We start from the raw sequence: 21,141 nt of genomic DNA on the forward strand, positions 1-21,141 counted from the left end.
TTTCCTTCTCTGCAGAATAAGGTTGGAATCAATGGTGGGCTCTGCCAGCTCTGATCCATTATTCACCTGGAAACGGCTCCAAATTGGAACAGTGCTTCCCTGAAGTCAGGTCAGTTACCTATACCAGCTGCAAGAGAGAATGGAATGACAAAAGCTGGGGGGGGGGAAAAGGAGGAAAAGCGATTTTATTATTTCCTGTATAATTATCAATATTATTTCTTATCATCCAGCATCAGAAGTTCATTCCCCTTGCCGAGGGATGGCATTCTGAATGTGACCAACATTAATACATCAATGCTGAGGCAAAACAAAACTGTCGTTAGAGGGATTTTGGTATCTAAAGATGTCCACAGAGTTTGGAATCATAGATAATACTGTTTTACTTTAAAAATATATAGCAGAAAAGATATCTGTGACATTATTCACCCGTGTTTCTGGAATGTATATATATGTATGTGTGTATTTAGTGTGTGTGTGTATATGCGTGTGTGCATGTGTATATGCGTGTGTGCACATGCGTATGAGAGAAAAAGCAAATATGGCAAATGTAAATAATTAGTGAATCTAAAAGTAATCAATGAAAGTGAATGTAACTCTAGATTTCTGCAGCTGTATTCAGGTAACTACTATTTAACCAGTCAAAACATTGCATCTGAATGGAAAATGAGCTTTTAAATCAATGAGATAAGAAATGACTGCAATATTTACATTACTTATTAAGGACATTAAGTATAGAGAAAGATTTGACTTTACATGAAGGTAAAGAATTTATGGGAAATATCTAGTCTTATTTTTCATTTTTGTTCATTTTGTAACTTTACATTTGATTTGAAAAGCACTGCTAATTTCTACATCACAGCTTAGGCAAAAATTGCAGGAAACCATGGGCTCACTCCTTCTAGCTACATCTGCTGTTGAATGAATAGGTCACAATGCTCCACCCAGAACTGGTCAAGGCCTTGCTAATTCTCCTTGTTTATGAGCTACACCAGACTCCTTTTTCATTAAAACTGAAGCATCAACTCTGTGTTTAATTATTTTGATGAAATAATTCACTGAGTAAGGATTATTTGAAATCTGCCTTTTCCTTAATTTCTGTTCAATATTTGATGCTGGAATGTAGGGGTGGGAGGTATGTTTAAAGCATGACTCGCTCTCAATGAGCTTGCAGTCCAGATGCTATAGGACACAGGTTGCATGAGGACTGACGTTCTAGTTCTGGGGATGGAATTGGAAGCAGGGTCTTTTTTTCTCTAAAGAAGTGGATCTTTATGTAGCCCCACGAGGTATGGGTAAAACCCCAGTAAGCTTCAATGCCATCTCCAGCCTTTCTGGGTAGAGCAAAGCTTGTTGTCAGAGAAGAGAAGGAAGAAGGACTTGTTCTGACAGCCTGGAGTCTCCGAGTGGTACCCAGGACACCACCCAGGGCATATCCTATTGCCTTGGGCCGCCCTGCAGAGAAAGTCAGTAGGCCCTCTGTTTACTGTGGTCAGTGATGTAGTCCTGACCATATCAAGAGAGGCCAGCTTTCAGGGCCTGGGCTGTGCTGCCACAGGAGCCCACTAATCCTATAAAAATACATGACAGAAAGTCCCATGCTTACATTTCAAACACAATTTGGGGCCTACATTTAAGCTGCTATTTAACAACCAAGTTTCATCAGCCAGCTTTTTGTCTCAATACATTTGGAGAATAAGTCTGATGACTAAAGAAAGCAAATCTGAAGTCTTGTAACGCGGTGTTTTAGGAAAGCTCCCGAAGGAGACTATACAGGAACTGCTACCAAGACACAGCCAGGTCAGAAAAACCATGTAGTGGGAGGCAGAGTTGAATAAAGGCTAAAGAGAATTACTGGGTAGGCATTTGGGGAACACAGAGAGAGAGCGAGGAAGGCTGATTCTGAGATTCTGCTTCATAAGGAGGAGAGCAGCTTTTGAGCTGAGTTCTGAAGGGTGGGTGGGATATTCACAGGCAAGTAATGGCGAAACATAATTCATGCACTCAGGGACAGCCAGAAATCCAAATACCAGATGGAATAAAATGATACGAGGAGGAAGCAATTAGCCAAATCCAGATTGATGGTCACTCTGCGGGACAATTACCCTGTGTCTTTAGCAAGTCAAGGGCATGGAAAGAGGTGGTAGTGGAGTGAGGATTAATCTAGATTTAAAAAGACCTACTGCACCTCGGTATAGCAGAAGTCTCTACCTTCCCTTCTTCCTTCTTCCTCCCCTTCCTCCCTCCCTCCCTTCATTCCCTCACTCGTGTATCTGACAAATATTCATGCAGCTCTTGTTACACGACAGGCACTGGGTTAGTCAATCAACTCTGTGGATCCTACCCTTATGATGTCTCTCCAGCTGGTCCTTTCAGTTCTGCTCCCTTCAATCTTATACCAATACCTTTTCCACAACCTGTAAAGCTAATGTGAAAATTAATTTGGAATCAACAAATCCCACAGAGCCTGGACGGAGGCCATCTGCACAGGGGAGGGCAGTTGCCTGGGACCTCATGGGAAGGGCTCCATGGAAGAGAGCTCGCAGACAAAGATTATAAGACATGTAGTGAAGTCCCACGTCAAGAAAGACAAATAGAATATTGTACACCCCAGACTAATATAAGCCCTTTTTTGAGAAAAATAGGAAACAACATTTTGTCTCTTTAAGAAAGGAAAATAGTTTCATTAAAAGGAACTGTGAGCAAATTCTCTTGCACCTAAATGTATATTTGTTTAATTGGGCATCATATGCAAATAACACCTCTTTGTTGAAAAGAGGTGTTGCCACCAGTGCATATTTGCTAAATAGTAGGGTTGAGACAAAGTCTCAGGTAAGTGAGACTGCCTGTCTCTGGTGATAATTCTTGTTTGGCTGTCTCCCAGCCATTCAGTGTAAGGCTATCAGAACTCTCTTTTTATTAAATTGTTTTATGATAAAAGTTTCTTTTTACCCATGTGAAGTGTAAACCTCTTTTCTTCATTTAGATGTCAACAATCATGAAACAGATTTTAGAGACGTTTAAAAAGTCACAAAATACAGGTAAGAGATAGTAATAGAAAAAAAATGGTACTTAATGACTGCAAATGTAAATAAACTTAAAACAAGTTATGTTTTCTCCTTTCTCTACTAAAAGCTGTTTCTGGTTCTACTAATACTTTAGAAAGTACATTATAATTTCTGACATTTGAAACAGTAGCATGGTAAAAATAAGGCTTTAAGCATCGCAAAACCTAAACACAACAGGAAGCTTTGTTTATGTTTCAACCCCAATAAATGGAAACAAAGGAATTTGAGTAGCAGTCAGTAATAGAATGTTTACAAATACAGCTGCCAAACACTGCAATGTTAAAAAAAACCTTATTAATCATCCAGTAATCTTACTGTGTTAATATTAACATTTTTACTTTAGACTTATATTGTGTGAAAGGATAAAACAAATAAATAGTTATATGATTTGATTTTGTTATAAATAAAGCAATGACTCAGCAAATTATGAAAGAAAAGAAGTTAAAGTTGGGAATAGAAACTAAAATTTTTAGCAGGTATGTCACAGAGCAAATGTAAAACTAAACCTTAAAGTGTACATGTGAACTCATACATACATAGGAGATATTTTCTAATTCTGCCTCTAAATAGCCCAGCTACAGTTACCCCAACACTCCACTCAACACAGATAATCTATTCTCCATCCTTATGCCTAATTTTCACACACTAGTATAGTATATTCCTCCATGTTCTGGTCAAGTACATAACAGACCACGCTAAAACTCAGTGGCTTAAAACAACAATCTACCATTCTCTCTCACAGTTCTGGAGCTTGATGGGGTTGGCTGAGTTGTTCTTGCTTTGGGTCTTACAGGATTGCAGTCAGGTGTGGCGGTGGCTGAAGCCATCATCTTTAGTATATCTTTTTTTTTAAATTTCAGCTGTTCTGCGGAGCTTGAGGGATCTCAGTTCCCCACCAGGGATCGAACCTGGGCTATAGCAGTGAAACGCCGAGTCCTAACCATTAGACCACCAGGTAGCTCCCTGAAGTCATCACGTTTCAGTGTCTAACATCTGACGGGATGTCTGGAACGATAGGGAGCTGCTTGGGCATCTCTGTCTCCATGCGGCTAGCTTGAGTTCCCTTCCTGTATGGTGGCCTTAGGGTAACTGAACTTCTTATGTGGTGGCTGGCTTTGCCCAGAGTGAACATTCCAAGGCACCCAGGCAGAGGCTGTAAGAGTTCTTATGATGATCTTGGAAGCCCTACAGTGTCACTTCTGCTGTACTCTGTTGGTTAAAGCAGTCACAAGTCACTCAGATTCGAGGAGGTGGAATAGCCTCCACCTCTCAATGTATCCTCCATGTACAAAGAGAGAAGAAATAGATGGTTTCACAAAGCATGTTTTTACCATAGGAATTAGTGCAATTAGAGAATGATGTCAGTCTAACCTAGAAGTCAAGTTTGATCATATCAGATTTTTTCTAGGCAAGGGAAGCCAGAAGAGCAGGAGTAGAATTGCAGCCTTCAGCGGGAAGGAAAACAATCCCATCACTCAGTGCTGTACGGGGAGTAGGATTCCTTCAGCTGTGTTTTGTGGAAATTGAAAATGAGCGCCTGCACCAGGCTCTCTGGGAAGGCCCAGAGAGGTGCACCCCAGCCTTGAGCCACTCTTGACTCCTGTGCCTGGGAAGTTCCTGGCTTGGAGCTGGTCCCAGCTGGATTATCCCAGCACTCCCCACTCCCCCCATCCCCAGCTCTGCTCTAACTAAACTGTGGCCAGCATTGCCACTCCGTGTTTATGTGAACGTTTAATGTTTACTGTGGTAGCCTCTAGCCATGTCCAGCTGCCTGGGTGGTCCACGGTGATTTCCAAGGTACCAATGATTGTTGTTCTTAGTGCTTTGGTTACAAGGTTGCCTATTTTGAGTGGTGTCCCAACTTTATTTATCGCATAAGCCCCATGACTTTTAATGTGTGATTTTGTAGAATGTGAGGTTTTTCAGTAATGCACATTTCACCCTATAACAGACAAACCAGAACTATTTATTCTCCACTAAATGAAGGCTGGTCTCCTTGGAGAGAAGCTGATTCCATTCCTGGGGTAATATTCTAGACTGACTTGGAACATTTATTACCAGAAAGTAATGATGCTTTAGAAATTCTGGAGAAAGACACAGAAACCAGCTTAAAGGGGGATCCACTGACCAAATTGCAACAATTTGAGTATCAAAAAATAAAAATAAAACCAAAAATTATGGTTAGTTACAATATATTGAGTCATGAAAAGCCAGTGTCATAACAATATTCAAAGAAAAATGAGAATTTTCTTTTCAAGTAATGTATTATATTTGGATTGTATTTATTCAAAAGAGCAAAGATGTTATTATGTTTAAGCATATGAACTGCTTCAGGATTGCAGATACATAGACACACAAATGCAGACGAGATACACGTCAGCAAAAGACTGAAAAGATTTCGTGCCTCGGTTTGGGATGTCCTTGTTCATTCTGGCAACTGAAGTACATTTGTTATATGTTAAATTACAAAGAGTCCACAGAGCCTTAAAATTCATTAACACTTTCACTGCCCACATCACCTAGAATTTTCAGGTAGTAGTAGAACATTAACGAGGGCTTTTGAAAAATATAGACTGGCTGAAGTCTGTGCAGAAACAATGCTCAGATAGCCACAGTTCTTGCCCTCAAGTTCTCATGAATATAAGATTTTTCAGGCGACAGAAATATGGCATTCTCTCCCCTAACTTATTAGTGGACAGGCTAGTGAGACCTCCTGCTATAAATCTGTGGCCTGCCAGTTACTTTATTTGATGACATAGTAATGTAGTATAAAGCACTAGTGAAATTCATAGGCTATAGGAACCCCTTCTCCCTGTCTCACCTCCATCTCCTTTGGGTCTGAAGGTACTTCAAAGAAAACCTGTAGCCTTGAGTTGAATGGATTTTGTCTTTCAAACAGATTGGAAATATGGTGGTATCTTGCTGCTTGCATTAATTTGCTGTTTGGTGGTTCTAGCAGTTATTCCCGGTAGTTACTCCCTTGATTTTCTCCTTCGCCCTGCACAGCCACTGAAAAGAACTGGATGAATCCTTCTCGAGGAGAGAGGGAGAGCGAGGCCTGAGGCCTTACACCTTGAACCACTCTAGAGGGTTAGGGGAAAATTTTGTCAACCTGAATCAAAATGACTTCATTGATCCTGAGGGGTAGAAGATAACATTAAAAAGACAATTAAATGTGGCACTAATTGCACTTCAAAAAAAAAAATTTAATGTTTCTTGTTGTTTGCAGCCATTAGTCCAAGAAGTATTTAATAGTTTTAGAAATATGGAAAGGTATATTATACCAGGGAGTTTTCGAATATTTCTTAGATGAAAATATGTTGTTATGGAATTGTTAGGTTGATAAAATTTTGAGTCACTCTGCTAAAGAAATGCCAAAAGACTTATCTTAATGAAAAGTAAGATGTTTTAAAGGTCATTTATGTGATAGTAGAACTAGAGTCATAATCAAAATAAGTGAAACTAAACCAGAGGGGAAAATTGGAGTAAAGGAGATCTATGGAACTTAGGTAAATTTTGAGGTGATTTGGGGGCAGACCCCAAAGGCGAGACCTTTCTGAAATCTGGAAGTAGCGGGCCTCAAATCTCACTCACATCAAGCAGTGTTAGCCAAGCTTACAGCAGGCACATTGAGGGAGGTTTTAAAAATTTTGTTTTTATGAGTGCTTGCTGAGATAGAGCTACTTAACTGCAGTGCCTGTGATGTTTATGCCACATTACCAGAAGCTTTTATTTTAGGAGTGTGAACAAAAACAAACACAAATAGTAAAATTGTAAATACTTTTTTTCTCAGTGCTGCTGAAATAGAAAGTAATTTTTCACTTTATAAAGTAACTGCCAACTCTGAGATGATTTTCAGCTTCTTAGACTCCATGCTGGAGCTGAACTTCACCCAGCAGTTGGATGTTGGCCCATACAAGGGTCTCTAGTGATCTCATTCAAGCTGCGTGAAACCTTGTTTTCTCCATAATACACAGCACTACGGTGGGGGCCAAAGGAAGGAAGGAAGTGGTCCTTTCTACTTGGGGGGAATGAGCTGAGAAAGGCTCATGGAGGAGGTGACCTTAAATGGTGTCTTGAAAACAGCAGAGACGTTTGCCAGGCAGATGAGGCAGGGCTTAGCGGAGAGGCCAGATGTGTCCCCAGATGTGAGGAGCAGGGTGGGCAAGGCGTTGTGGGGTGACATAGTCTGGTGTGTCCTTATTTTAGGAATGAGGTAGGGCACAGTGAGATAAATACCACATGGAAAATTGGATGGAAAGCCAGACCAGGTTACGGGCATCCCTATATATCATGCTAAAGAGTTTGTTTTCATTCATTTATTTAACAAGTCCATATACCAAGAACCTATTAAATGCCAGGCCTTCAGGAGACAAGACATATTTTTGTTGTTGTTGTTCTCATGGAGGTAAGAGGATAGAACAGGCAGAAAGACATTAAATCCATAATCACGCAAATAATTATGTAACGTTATTTGTGGTAGCTGTCCTCCGTGAAGGACAATGCCTGTGTAATGAGCGAGTGTGCAATAGGGAAGTCTAACTTAGTCTAGGGGTCCAGGAAGCCTTCTGTGAGGAAGTGACAGTTAAGGCTGAGACCCAAGTAGGATCTACTGAGCTAAAGGGGGCTCGTCTGGGTGGGATTGCTGGGTGGGGTTGGAAAGAGTATTTCAGGCAGGTGCGAAGTGAGCAAAGGTCTGGAGACAGGGAGTTATGCGGTGCTTTAGAAAAACAGAAAAGCCTGTAGCCATGTAGACCCTACTCAGGGGAACCATGTGATCACCCTTGGGTTTTAGGAACCACCCCCCTGGCTGAGCGTGGGAATAATAAAGGCACGTAGGACCAGAGGTAAAGAAGCCAGGTGGTGTGCTGTTGTCACAGATTCGGTGGGAGTATCAAGGTGAGAGCGGAAGCTGGGACTCGGTGGACTGAGAGGATGGAATGGACTTGACAGATGTTGAGGGGCTACAAGTGGCTGCACTCAGTGGCCAATAATTAGACGTGGGCTGCAAGGAGAAGAAGATTCCTGAATGTCCGGATGGAGCAACGGGGCAGAGAGTGACATGGAAGGCCGAAGATCAGACTGGGTGCATGGAGAGGGTTAAGGGCTGCTTCTGAGTTTCACGGTGTACACGCTTAGTTTAAAGGGCCTGTGGGGATATCCAACAGGCAGCTGGATATCAGCGTAAAGTTCCAGAAAGATTTCAGGGCTGGAGTTACAGAAACAGGAAATATCCGCAATTAGGTGATGGTGGAAGCCATGACAAATGACAGCTTACGTGGGGAAAGGAGAATGAGTGAGAAGACAAGGGGGTCTGGGACCACCAAGCCCTGGGAAACATTTAGATATTTACCAGGCAAGCAAGGAAAGAGAAGGTGGAAAAGAAGTCTGAGAGTGACCAGAATTACAGAAGAAGCAAAAGGAAGTATGTGCTGTATGGCCCCTATTTGCCCAAATCTATTCTCCACATTGATTTTCTCCTATTCTCTGTCCTGCTCTGTGGCCTGGAAGGGTGACCTCGGTGGACTGCATCAACAGGCTCTCTTGCCTTCTGGCTCCCAGAGGTCAGCCACTGGGAGACTGGAGGGTGAGCAGAGAGACGGGCCGGGTGGTTATCCTCCTGGCTTTCTCCTGCTGGAGTCTTTTTTTTTTTCTTTTTTTAATTTTATTTATTATTTTTTGGGGGGTACACCAAGTTCAATCATCTGTTTTTATACACATATCCCCGTATTCCCTCCCTCCCTCGACTCCCCCCCCCACTCTCCCTCGAGTCCCCCCCCACCCTCCCCGTCCCGGTCCTCTAAGGCATCTTCCATCCTCGAGTTGAACTCCCTTTGTTATACAACAACTTCCCACTGGCTGTTTGTTTGTTTATTTATTTATTTATTTATTTATTTATTATTTTTTGGGGTACACCAAGTTCAATCAGCTGTTTTTATACACATATCCCCGTATTCCCTCCCTCCCTTGACTCCCCCCCCACTCTCCCTCGAGTCCCCCCCCACCCTCCCCGTCCCAGTCCTCTAAGGCATCTTCCATCCTCAAGTTGAACTCCCTTTGTTATACAACAACTTCCCACTGGCTATCTGTTTTACAGTTGGTAGTATATATATGTCTGTGCTACTCTCTCGCTTCGTCTCAGCTTCCCCTTCATCCCCCGCCCCCCCCAAACCTCGAGTTCTCCAGTCCATTCCCTGCATCTGCGTCCTTGTTCTTGTCTTGTCACTGAGTTTATCAGTACCATTTTTAGATTCCGTATATGTGAGTTAACATACAATATTTGTCTTTCTCTTTCTGACTTCACTCCATATGACAGACTCTAGGTCTATCCACCTCATTACATATAGCTCCATCTCATCCCTTTTTATAACTGAGTAAAATTCCATTGTATATATATGCCATATCTTCGTTATCCATTCATTTGTTGATGGGCATTTCGGTTGCTTCCATGTCCTGGCTATTGTAAATAGTGCTGCAGTAAACGTTATGGTACATGTTTCTTTTGGGATTATGGTTTTCTTTGGGTATATGCCCAGGAGTGGGATTACTGGATCATACGGTATTTCTATTTGTAGTTTTTGAAGGAACCTCCAAACTGTTTTCCATAGTGACTGTACCAAGTTACATTCCCACCAACAGTGCAGGAGAGTTCCCTTTTCTCCACACCCTCTCCAACATTTGTTGTTTCCAGTTTTTGTGATGATGGCCATTCTGATTGGTGTGAGGTGATACCTCATTGTGGCTTTGACTTGCATTTCTCTGATGATGAGTGATGTTGAGCATCTTGTCATGTGTTTGTTGGCCATCTGTATGTCTTCTTTGGAGAAATGTCTCTTTAGGTCTTCTGCCCATTTGTGGATTGGGTTATTTGCTTTTTTGGTATTAAGCTTCATGAGCTGCTTGTATATTTTGGAGCTTAATCCTTTGTCCGTTGTTTCATAGGCAACTATTTTTTCCCATTCTGAGGGTTGCCTTCTAGTCTTGTTTATGGTTTCTTTCGCTGTGCAAAAGCTTTTAAGTTTCATTAGGTTCCATTTGTTTATTCTTGATTTTATTTCCATGATTCTAGGAGGTGGGTCAAAAAGGATCTTGCTTTGATGGATGTCATAGAGTGTTCTGCCTATGTTTTCCTCTAGGAGTTTTATAGTGTCTGGCCTTACACATAGGTCTTTAATCCATCTGGAGTTTATTTTTGTGTATGGTGTTAGGAAGTGTTCTAACTTCATTCTTTTACATGTTGCTGTCCAATTTTCCCAGCACCACTTATTGAAGAGGCTGTCTTTTTTTCTATGGTATATTCGTGCCTCCTTTGTCAAAGATAAGGTGCCCATATGTGTTTGGGCTTACCTCTGAGTTCTCTATTCTATGCCATTGATCTTCCTTTCTATTTTTGTGCCAGTACCATACTGTCTTGATCACTGTGGTCTTGTAGTATAGTTTGAAGTCGGGAAGCCTGATTCCACCAACTCCATTCTTCCTTCTCAAGATTGCTCTGGCTATTCGGGGTCTTTTGCGTTTCCATACAAATCGTAAGATTTCTTGCTCTAGTTCTGTGAGAAATGCCATTGGTAATTTGATCGGGATTGCATTGAATCTGTAAATTGCTTTGGGTAGTACAGTCATTTTCACTATGTTGATTCTTCCTGCTGGAGTCTTGATGGCTGCGTTCCTCTACCAAAGATCACGGCTCCTGCTGTGCGCCCGTAGCTGCAATTCCCTTTGTCTCTTCAGGCCTAGGTGTGGGAAAGGCTTTCACCTATTTATTACTAGCCGTTAGGTCCTTTATCTTCCCTTACTAATTTCCCTTCATCCTGTCCAGTTCTCTCCAAGTGGTTTTTTCATTAAACTCCCTCTATTCACCCCTGTGTTGTGCCATCTGGGTCTTGCTGGGATCCTCATCTTTACAGAATTGTGTCACAAAGCTACAGAGAAGGGATGTCAAGTGGGAGTGGCTGACAGTGTCCAAAGCGGCAGAGGTTTTACTTGATGAGACTGGAGTCCATGCATGTCCTTCTGGAGGTTGCTGGTGACCTCTACTGGCGACCTCTACTGGCATGGGTTAAGGGAACGGTGAGCTGAAGCCTGACCACCATGTGCTAGTACATCAACAGACAGTTGCTGACCATTCCTTGGAGGATCCTAGCTATGAAGGAGAAAAGAAGGTGGTATTTTGAGGGAACAGCAGGGTGGTGTTTGCCTTCTTTAATGTGGATGTTGAAGGGACTTGAGCATGCTTATTGCCCGTGAGAAAAAGCCATCAGACGGAGAAAGTTTGGACGTGCAGGAAGGGGAAACAGTGTGGATCCACACCCAGGACCACAGCAAGAGGGGACTGAAGGGATTGACATTGACCAAAAGAATGCAGCCTTCTTAGACTGGAGGAAAGGTGTGAGTGTAGATATGGTTATAAAAATGTTTACTGCACGGGGTAGGGGGGTGAAGGAGTTTCTTCTTGATAGCCTAAATTTCCTCAGTGAAAATTCAGGGACAAGGAAATTTCAAAATAGCAATTCTGAGCACTGACAAGGAAGAAGAAATTGATCAGGGACCAGTAAATGGCTCAAAAGTTAGCTGACATGAATAAATTATTGATATAAATGATACAAACCAAAATATAGAATGTGTGATGAAGTGAAAATATTGTGAGATGAAGTTGGAAAGGCAGGATGTATCTAGATTATGGGATTTGGTCTTTATATAGACAATGGAGAGCTATTAAAGCTTTTTTTGCATAGTGGAGAGATGGATACAATATAAAATTATTTAAAATTATTTGGGGGTGAGTGGAGTCAAGGAGAGATACTAAAGGTCACAAAGAGGCCTCAAAATAATCTAGTTGATAGATAAGTGATGTGCCTTATTTGGGTGTTGAGAGTAGAGATCACAAAGTTAAGAGTTACTGAGGTGTTGGGTCCTGTGAGAGTAGCGATGATGCCAACAGTTGGATTGGGAGGTCCTTAAGGTCATCCCCTCAAATTCCATCACCTTCCATCTTAGTCTACCCTAAATATTCACTCTAAATAAAAAGAGGGTGCTTTCTATGCAAACACTCGTTCAACATACATAGCCTAGTCCCCATCCAGATGTTCAAGCCTAAATGTCTCCTTGCAGAGACAAATCCCTGCTGTATACAGCTTAGAGGCTACTCAGATTTAGGAAATGAGAGAGGAGTCAGAAACTTTAACTGGCTTTACTGGGTGAGTGTCATGATACTATCAGCCAAGGAAGAGGATGTGGGAGGTCATGATCATGAAAGAAAATGATAGATTTTGGCCCCCAGAGGATCTACATAGATTTAGGCAACTGGGGTGGAGAATGGGAGTCTGGAGTTTGGGACGAAGGTTGGGTCTTGTGGTGCAGACCTGAGCATTACCTGTATAGAGCTGGTCATGAAGCAGTGGGGTCCAAGAAGAGTGGCAAAGAGAGACTGGGAACAGACCCTTGAGGAATGCTCTTCAAGAAGGCAAAGCAGAGAAGTGTCAGGAAGGCAAAGGAGAAAGTGTCAGAGAAGTAGGAGGATAAACAGAACACAGCTCCTGAGATCCCCAATCCCCAAGAGTCACTCCGAGGAAGGCCTAATCAAGGGTAATGTGGAGTACCTTTTTTCTTTTATGAGAAACATCACTTCTCCTCTTGAAAACTGATTTTTAATTTATACCTTGTTCGACAAAAGAGTCCCTCCTTTAACATTACTTTTAACAAATATTTAGAATTGCTCTGAATCCCTCCAGTTTTTTAGTTTCCTAATCAAACTCCAAAAAGCCGTGCTGTTCTTTGCACAGAATTTGTTAAAATCTCTTCAGCAGCTCCATGTGCTTCAATATGCACTAAAAATGTTACTTGAATTCCCTTTATTTTCAAGGCGAATGTCCTTGTCTTTGTCATAGCAGAACTTTTGCTCACATAAACAGCCAACAACTGTCAGATTTCTCTGGGTCTGCATTTGAGCATAAAAATTAGAATCATCTTTTCCTAACTGCAACATCATCAGTGTTAAATTTTAATGTAAAGTTTATTTATTTATTTTTTTTACTATTTTTTTTTTTGTTTGTTTGTTTGTTTTTGGCACACGGGCTTAGTTGCTCCGTGGCATGTGGGATCTTCCTGGAGCAGGGATCAAACCTGTGTCCCCTGCATTGGCAGGCAGATTCTTAACCACTGTGCCACCTAGGAAGCCCAATGTAAAGTTTATTAATTGGAACCTTTGATGTCCAAATAACTCAGCGCTTTCCTGCCTAAATGATCCATGTCTTGTGAATGGTAGGTTTATATGAGAATTAACTGAACATAGGGAAGAATTTAGAAAATCAAATTCATTGATGTGGCTCTGAATGTTGACCCCAGTCTCTGTCACTGAAGTGCTCTCGTGTTCTTAGTGAACTGGTTTCATTTGGAAGCATTTGTAATAGTGGTACCTGGCTCTTGACCATCTTCAAAATACTCCTCCCACCCCCAACTCCCTTTCACACTAAAGAGCTGGTTCATCACCATAGGATTGTGACAATTGTGTTTGGCTTATAACCTTTCCGGAATCATCGTCCTCAAGAGGACATACAAACCCCTCATTTGCATCAGTGTCCATGCATGTTGTCCTCTTCTGAATCTTGTTATGAGGGTCTTGAGTTTTTCCCCACAGTGATCTTGGAAGGAATATTGTTTTAAGCTGTGTCTATTCCCTGCATGTTAGGTTCATATTGACAAATGTCTGCATCTCCTTCACGACAGGCACTCTCATCAGGATCTGAGGGAACTTTGGCAGAACATGTTGGTGTTTGTGGTAAAACATCCACATTAAAAAATGCCAAGTTTCCCAGTGAGCAATGCCACTCTGCTGCCTCGGATTGAAGAGCTCTGACATAATCGTAAACGGACACGCCTGGGATCTCGTCACTGCAAGGACTGTTACGTGGTGACCTGGGCAAGGTCAGTGGATCCTCAAATTGATTGGCGTTAGAGGCACTTTCCAGATGAGTCTCTTGCAAACTGTAGTCTGGATCAGAAATGAGAGTTTTTCCAAAACGATCTTCCTGATTCTTGCATTTCCCCAGAATCTTCTGGAAGGCCATGTTTTCCTCAAGACTCTCTAATGACGTGACATTGTGCCTCCTCTCCCCAGAGTCCTCGTCCCCCAGGGGCTCGCCGGCCCTGCAGCTCTCCTTACCATGTGCCTCTCCTTCAGCCACATTTCTCCAGTCCTCTGAACTTGCTGAACTTAGAGTAAATAAAGACCCTTCGTCAGAACTGGAGTTGGTGTCCAACTCGTGCTGAGCCTCAGGAGTGTCCTTTTGTGCTGGTTCCTTGTTCTCAGGAGTCACATACAGGTCAGGACCCCAACCCGGAGGGAAGCCCGGTGGGGAACGATCCGCATCGCCTGGGTCACGGAGCGTGGCCGCTCCATAGTGGGCGGGAGATTCTCCCTCATCACCCGCGCCCTGGAGCCTTTGCTGCTGTGCACTCAGCACACTCACCTTAGAAAACTCCGAAGGGAAGTGTGGAGTGCCCCCTCTCCCCTCCTCTCTGGTCCTCGGCGCTTTGGTGTGCGCTCCCATTTGGGAGAGAGGCGCAGTCATTTCTCTGGGGAGGGGTGGGCCTAATTCGTTGGAATCCTTACGGACTGAGCCAGGGCTTGTCTGTAATCTGGCAGCCACGGCAGGGATGCCCACTGAACGTTCACGGAGGGAATCTTTCCGGGCCACAGTGTCATAATTTACTTCTTCAGGAATATCACTGCTGTAGATGTGGTCCTGTCCTGCCGACATTAGCTGGGTGTCATCGGCATTTGGCGGGCCGCGGAGAATGGGCCGGGCTGCACTGTGATTTGGGAGCGCGTTATCCTCCCGGCTTCCTGCCCCAGTGTGGTCCCCCCATTGTTTCCCGCCCTGCCCGCCGCCAGCCTCCTTTCTGCTTGGTGCCGGCGGCGTTCTCGCAGGAATGACAGTCGCGTGTGGGGCTTGGCTCTCATAGAGGTTTAGATCCTGGAAAGTCAGGCTCAGATCCATCCTTGGCTGCTCTATGTTCCCTGCAGCTTCGATTTCATCGTAGAAGCCCTGATTTGAATACACGTTCTCTGAAGCTGGACTTTTTTCCCGGCATCTCTGTTGACACAGTCTGTCCGCATAAGGCCTCGCAAAAGCCCCCGCAAAAGCCCCCAGGCAGAAAGCCACGAAGAATGTGATGAACACCGACAGGCAGATGGGCAAGACCAGGTCCTGGGAAGCCGCGTCCCTTCTGCTGGCAGCTTGCACATCCCTGGCGCTCCTAACCCGTCTTGCCGGCCGTCTCTGCCTCTCACTGGTTTCAGAGCCCCCTGGGCCCTTCTTCCCCAGAGTGGAGAAGCGCACTCCCTCGGGCCTCTCAGCTTTGCTCATGATGAGGCTTTTCATATGATTCGGATTAGTGTTAGGAAGGTGGGTGTCTCTGGACGTTGTGCTTGTGGGGTTCCACCAGTATACCTCCTCCTTCCCTGAGAGTGGGGGGTAAAAGCACACATTGAGTGGACATGGGAATGAGATTCCGGTGGTTTAATAAGCATCTGTGCCTCCTCAGTCCTTATCTGGCCAGATTTAAAGTGTGTATTACATGATTAGCAACTTTACTGGCTGATTGTGTGATTGGTTGTCTGATGCCAACAGCATGTGTAAGGCTCTGTGCACATTTACACGAGGCTCTCAGGCTCAAGTCTGCTGCTCCCAGGCCCAGGAGGCCGTGTTTCTTAGGCTTCCTGACTGACTGCTGCCCACAGGGAGGAAGGAAGTCAGATTGTGGGGACAGCCCCATTGCTCCTCCTTTCTCTACAGCCTTGCCTATTTACTGCACATTTTCGAGAACATTCCACCAACTCCCTGCAAAATCTGCCGTGGCCCCACCTGTGTTTACGATATCATTTCCTCGCCATTTCTCAGTGCTGGTAAACAGCAAAAATATTCAGGTTTCTCTGCTCGTTGTGACGTTCTGCCCTCCACACTCAGAATGCCAGTGTGGGTTTTACAGAGCGATGAAACAAGTGTGGCTGACACCATTAAGACTTCTCTCTCATCTTCATGGATTTTTCCTAAATCTGGTAAGCATGGCCATGTCTCCATTTAATAGCAGTCCTGAATAGAACAGAGGCCAGGACTTATTTAAAAAAAAACTCCCCCCCCCGCCCTGCCCCCAAGTTAGGAGTTTGAGATTTAGCCAAGATAGTTAATAGTGAGAGAGGAAAAAACTTTCCAGAGAATGGCAGGGAACAAATCAAAGCAAAATATACTTTTGAAAACTGTGTGTTTTATGTATGTATAGGATTATACTTTCAGAGGGTTAGCAAGCATTTTAAATAATTATGTTTCAAGTTTTAGAAGTGCTTTCTTTGATCAACTATTTTGTTAGTATTTGGGATAAAAATATGACATTTTAGAGCTTTAGAGAAAAATTCTCTCTTCGTAAAATTTCTGATTTTAACCAAATCCAGTGGTTTCTGAGCTAGTTGAACTAGGTTTCTCTGACCACATGATGAAAATCAGTCATGAACTGAGGAAAACAGTTAGGTACCAATGGTTTTCCTGTGATACGGCCCAAGGATGACTAATGCCATAGATCAGAACTCTTGCCTCTGGGGGGACTGTCATTGTTTCAAGTGAGATTAAATTTTTCATGTGCTTTTTTTCTGTTTAAAGAACCATTTCTGAGAGAAGAGTTACTACTGACTTACCTATAGACTTGTTGCAAATTGCATTCCACTTTTTCCTCCAGGATTCAGAAATGACATTTTGGAAGATCACCGCACTATAGTCACACTGCCACTGGTTATCGGCCAAGTCAGCCTGCAGGTGGGGAAGTTCTAGAGCCATGGTCACCATCGGCAGGATGGCGGTCAGGGCATTGCTGCTGAGGTCTACAACCTGCTCGAGAAGAAACGAATTTAGGACAGGCTGTGAATAAAGACATTTGGAGACAAAATAGATGCGTTACAGATACTCTCTATATCTCTGTGGAAGCCATATGAACTTAGCATGGATTTTAGAGTCAGAGCATACTGGGTTTAAATCTCTGCTCTGCCCCTAAGAACTCTGTGAGACTCGGCAAATTGTTGACTCGATGAGCCTACCTCCCAGGGTTGTTCTGAGGATTAAATGTATGTGAAAACTTTACATATGGTGCCTGTATTAGATGCTCAATCACTTTCCCTTCCTTCTTTCTTATGAGTTGTGATTTGTACTGTTAGATATAACCTAGACTCCCAGTTGTTATCAAGGTCTAGATTAGATACCAGGTCTAGAATGTCTAGAAGCACTGTGATCCTGAAAGTGGCAGAAGATACTGGATGATGAGGATATAGAGCCCAGAACTGTGGTTGACCAGAAGTAGCAAACAGAGTTCTGTTGCATCAAGTATTATCTTAAAGGTAGTAGTACATTTCTCTGCATCCATGGCTACTCAGTATACACGAAATGACTAACTTTCCTAGTCTCATCGGAAACGAAGGGGAAACTGGGGAACAAAAAGATTCAGTGACTCTAAAAACACAGAGCAGGATCTGTGAAGCTGGATATGGCAGTGGTGTGACGTGGCTAGGAAAGCATAGTTAGGTGTAGATCTAGCTGCCATTTGCAGAGCATTGCTGTGTACCAGGCATTCTACTGGGTGCTTTACATGCAGTATCTCTAATCCTCCCAACACCTTTGTCATTTCCCCCTTTTTACAGAGGAGGAAACTGGGCTAGGTCACAGTATATCCCACATGGTCCCTGGTCCTACTTGGGTCCCAAGTGCTCAGGAAGTAATGGAGGAGTGAATGAATGAATGGATGAGTGAGTGAATGGCAGAGCTGAGATCTGAGCTGGCTCCGAAGCTGTGTGCCTTCCACTCCAGGACACAGCCTCTCAGAGCCTGCGCTCCCACTGCACTGGAGTGAAGGGCTGGGCAAAAGGAGGCCTGGAGCGTCAGGCACCAGAGCAGGGTCATGGAGTCTGGGAGGAAATCACAAATGCAAACCTTGCTGAAAACTAAAAAGAGGGCCATGGATAAAAACCGTGGAGGCTGAATGTAATTCAGGTTAATTGTTTAATAAACATCAGGGAAAAAGCAGAATTGACATCTTGGGTTATACAAATTCCTAAGAAGAGCTGACTCAGACAAACACTCAGCACCATAACCAAGACTCAGTAGTGAGGGGGACCTTTGCACTGTTGAGTAAACAAGCACTCTTGACTCCCAAGGGAAGGTTGTCAAAAATAGGATGTAGGAGACTGGGATTGGGAAGGAAAAGAAAAAAACAACACTTTGCTTTGGCCTGGCCTTGACTAGGATCAATAGCTTTCTAGGTACCCCCTCCTCAACAGCAGGGTGAAATATTCTAATGTTTTGGGGGTATTTTCTTAGTGCATGTCTACATTTTTTTTCATCCTAGCAGCTATTATATTACAAATCACGAAACTGAAAGCAAAATGGAAGAGAGGACAGAAAGCTAATAAAATGATTCAGGAGGAATAATGTCTGAGAAAAGATTAAAACAGAATAGTCCAATTTGGCTAGAGAAGTGGCCATCCACTACCATTTGAAACGAGTATACATTATAGAAGGATGGGGAGAAGCATATAACGCTGCTAACAAATCACTGCTCTAAGAAGAATGGCGTAAGATTCAGGAAAGGAGCGCTTATTTGAAATGCCAAGGGAACATTTCATTCCATTGCAACATGATGATGAACTGATGCTTGGAAAACATCGATCTGGCTTCTGAAAAGGCTCCCACATGGGAAGACACATAATATGTGTGCAAGTATTAAATACATTTTCTGGGAAAAAAACCCCAACAACATCCATTTTAATATTTAGCTTTATGGTACCAGTCATGTTCCCAAAGTAGTTTTTAGTGTTATTGTTGAATGTGTGGAAGGGATAACCTAAATGCCCATCAACAGATGAATGGATAAAGAAGATGTGGCACATATATACAATGGAATATTACTCAGCCATAAAAAGGAATGAAATTGAACTATATGTAATGAGGTGGATACACCTAGAGATTGTCACACAGAGCAAAGTAAGCCAGAAAGAGAAAAACAAATACCGTATGCTAACTCATATACATGGAATCTGAAGACATGGTACTGATGAACCCAGTGACAGGGCAAGAGTGGAGATACAGATGTAGAGAATGGACTTGAGGACACGAGGCTGGGGTTGGGGGCAAAGGGGAAGCTGGGACAAAGTGAGAGAGCAGCATAGACATATTTACACTACCAATTGTAAAATAGATAGCTAGTGGGAAGTTGCTGTATAACAAAAGGAGATCAACTTGATGATGGGTGATGCCTTAGAGGGCCAGGACAGGGAGGAGGGGAAGGAGTTGCGGGAGGGTGAGGATATGGGGATATATGTATAAATACAGTTGATTCACTTTGGTGTACCTCAAAAACTGGTACAAGAGTGTAAAGCAAATATATTCTAATAAAGAGCTTTAAAAAATAAAAAAATAAAGAAGGAGACATTGTGTGATTCTGGGCAGCTCAGGTAATTTAGAATTACAGATGATTTAAAACATTCTTGGGCTTGTTTTTTAGTTTGCCTGTAGCATATATTACCTGTGAGCTGCAGAAGACTTATAAAGCACAGTAAAAATGCACAGGAAATAAAACAGGCATAGGGAAATTACATATACAAATATAATCGGTATACAATATACTAAATGAGGTTCCCAGGCAATCTGACAACCTGTTTGTGGTGAACTGGGGAGCGCTGCCAAGTTAAGTGTTACGTGGACTTTCTCATCTGCTCTGATGACTACTATGGCAGACAGGTCCACGGTAAACCTGCCTCACCTGTACTCACACCATTTGAGTAATCTACCCCCCACACCCCGTCCCCAACTACCACCTTGAGTATAGGCAAGACCTGTGCCTTGCTTCTAACCAATAGACTATGGCAAAAGCAATGGGATGTCCCTTCCAAGATTACATTCCATAAGACTGTAACGTTCTTGCTAGCAGGCTCTCTCCTCTGGGCTCTGAAGTGAGCTGCTACGCTGTGAACTGCCCTGTGGGGAGGTCCATATGGCATAGAACCAAGGGCAGACTTAGGCTGACACTCAGTAAGGAACTGAGCATGCAGCCCAACAGACCATGTGGAACTGAATCCTGCCAACAACCAGTGGATCCTTCTTTAGCTGGGCCTTCAGGTGAGACTCCAGCCCTGGCCAACACTTTGATTGCAGCTTCTTGAGACACCTTCAGCAGAGGCCCCAGCCAAGCCGTGTCTGGACTGCTGACCCACAGAAGTCATGAGATAATACACGTGTATGGCTTTAGACTGCTAAGATTGCTGTAATTTGTTACACAGCAATAGATAACTAATACACCGATTCATGATCATCATCCATCCCTTCATTCCTTTATTTATTCAACAAGTGTTTGTAAATACATGGTATGTACTGGACATATGTTAAAGAGTAGAAAACAAAATAGACATGATGTATGTCCCCGAAGAGCTCACTGTCTGGTAGAAAGGTTATGGGGATATAGGCATTACCGGCTAATCATACCTAAAATGAAGTAATTTCAGTTTCCATACGTGCAATATGGAAAAAAGCATAGCCTCCTATACCTGTATATAAAGGGAAACTAATTCAATCTGGAGACCCAGGGAAGGCTTCCTTGAGGAAATGATGTTGGAAGGATTAGTAAGAGTTAGCTCTTCCAGGATCAGCAAGAGGGGAGGACTTAGGATGAAAACTAGTCAGGAAGGCAATCAGCAAGGGGAAGGTGGCTTGAAATGAGTCTGGAGGGGCAGGCAGGGGCCAGGCCCCTGTTGTGAAAGCTTACAATCAGATGTATATGTCAAAATAGTAGGGCACCATGGCCACTTCAGAATTTCTATATGTACTCTACATTTTAAAGGGCTTACTGTATTCCAAGTACTGTTCAAAGCACTTTCTATGGATTAAAACGTTGAATTCTCACCAAACTCTATCAAAAAGGAAGCAAGTTGTTTCCATTTTACACATGAGAAAACTGAGGCACGGAGTGATTTGGTAACTTACCCAAGACTGTGTGACTGGTAAGTGGCAGAGCCTAGGTTTAAACCCAGGCAGCTGGCTGC

The 21,141-nt window shown here is 43.2% G+C and overlaps 1 protein-coding gene and 1 long non-coding RNA gene across 3 annotated transcripts in view; one reads left to right on the forward strand and one right to left on the reverse strand.

Annotated features, from left to right (window-relative positions):
• LOC130848124 (uncharacterized) lies at window positions 1-14,255 on the forward strand. The gene is made up of 4 exons (XR_009052529.1): window positions 1-109; window positions 2,984-3,038; window positions 13,791-13,988; window positions 14,182-14,255. It is a non-coding gene; the product is annotated as an uncharacterized LOC130848124 (long non-coding RNA).
• The window catches only part of LRRC66 (leucine rich repeat containing 66), a 23,552-nt gene continuing 16,133 nt past the window's right edge, over window positions 13,723-21,141 (reverse strand). Inside the window, exons 4-5 of one of the 2 annotated variants that reach the window (XM_057726087.1) lie at window positions 16,756-16,945; window positions 13,723-15,528 (exon numbers count right to left, since the gene is read on the reverse strand). In XM_057726087.1, coding sequence (XP_057582070.1) covers window positions 13,724-15,528; window positions 16,756-16,945 — 1,995 coding nt within the window. In that variant the 3' untranslated portion in view covers window position 13,723. Of the gene's footprint in view, window positions 15,529-16,755; window positions 16,976-21,141 lie in introns of both variants that reach the window. The other variant, XM_057726086.1, reaches the window with a different exon arrangement.

The sequence above is a fragment of the Hippopotamus amphibius genome, chromosome 3, assembly GCF_030028045.1.
Source record: "Hippopotamus amphibius kiboko isolate mHipAmp2 chromosome 3, mHipAmp2.hap2, whole genome shotgun sequence".
Taxonomy (NCBI): Eukaryota; Metazoa; Chordata; class Mammalia; order Artiodactyla; family Hippopotamidae; genus Hippopotamus; species Hippopotamus amphibius.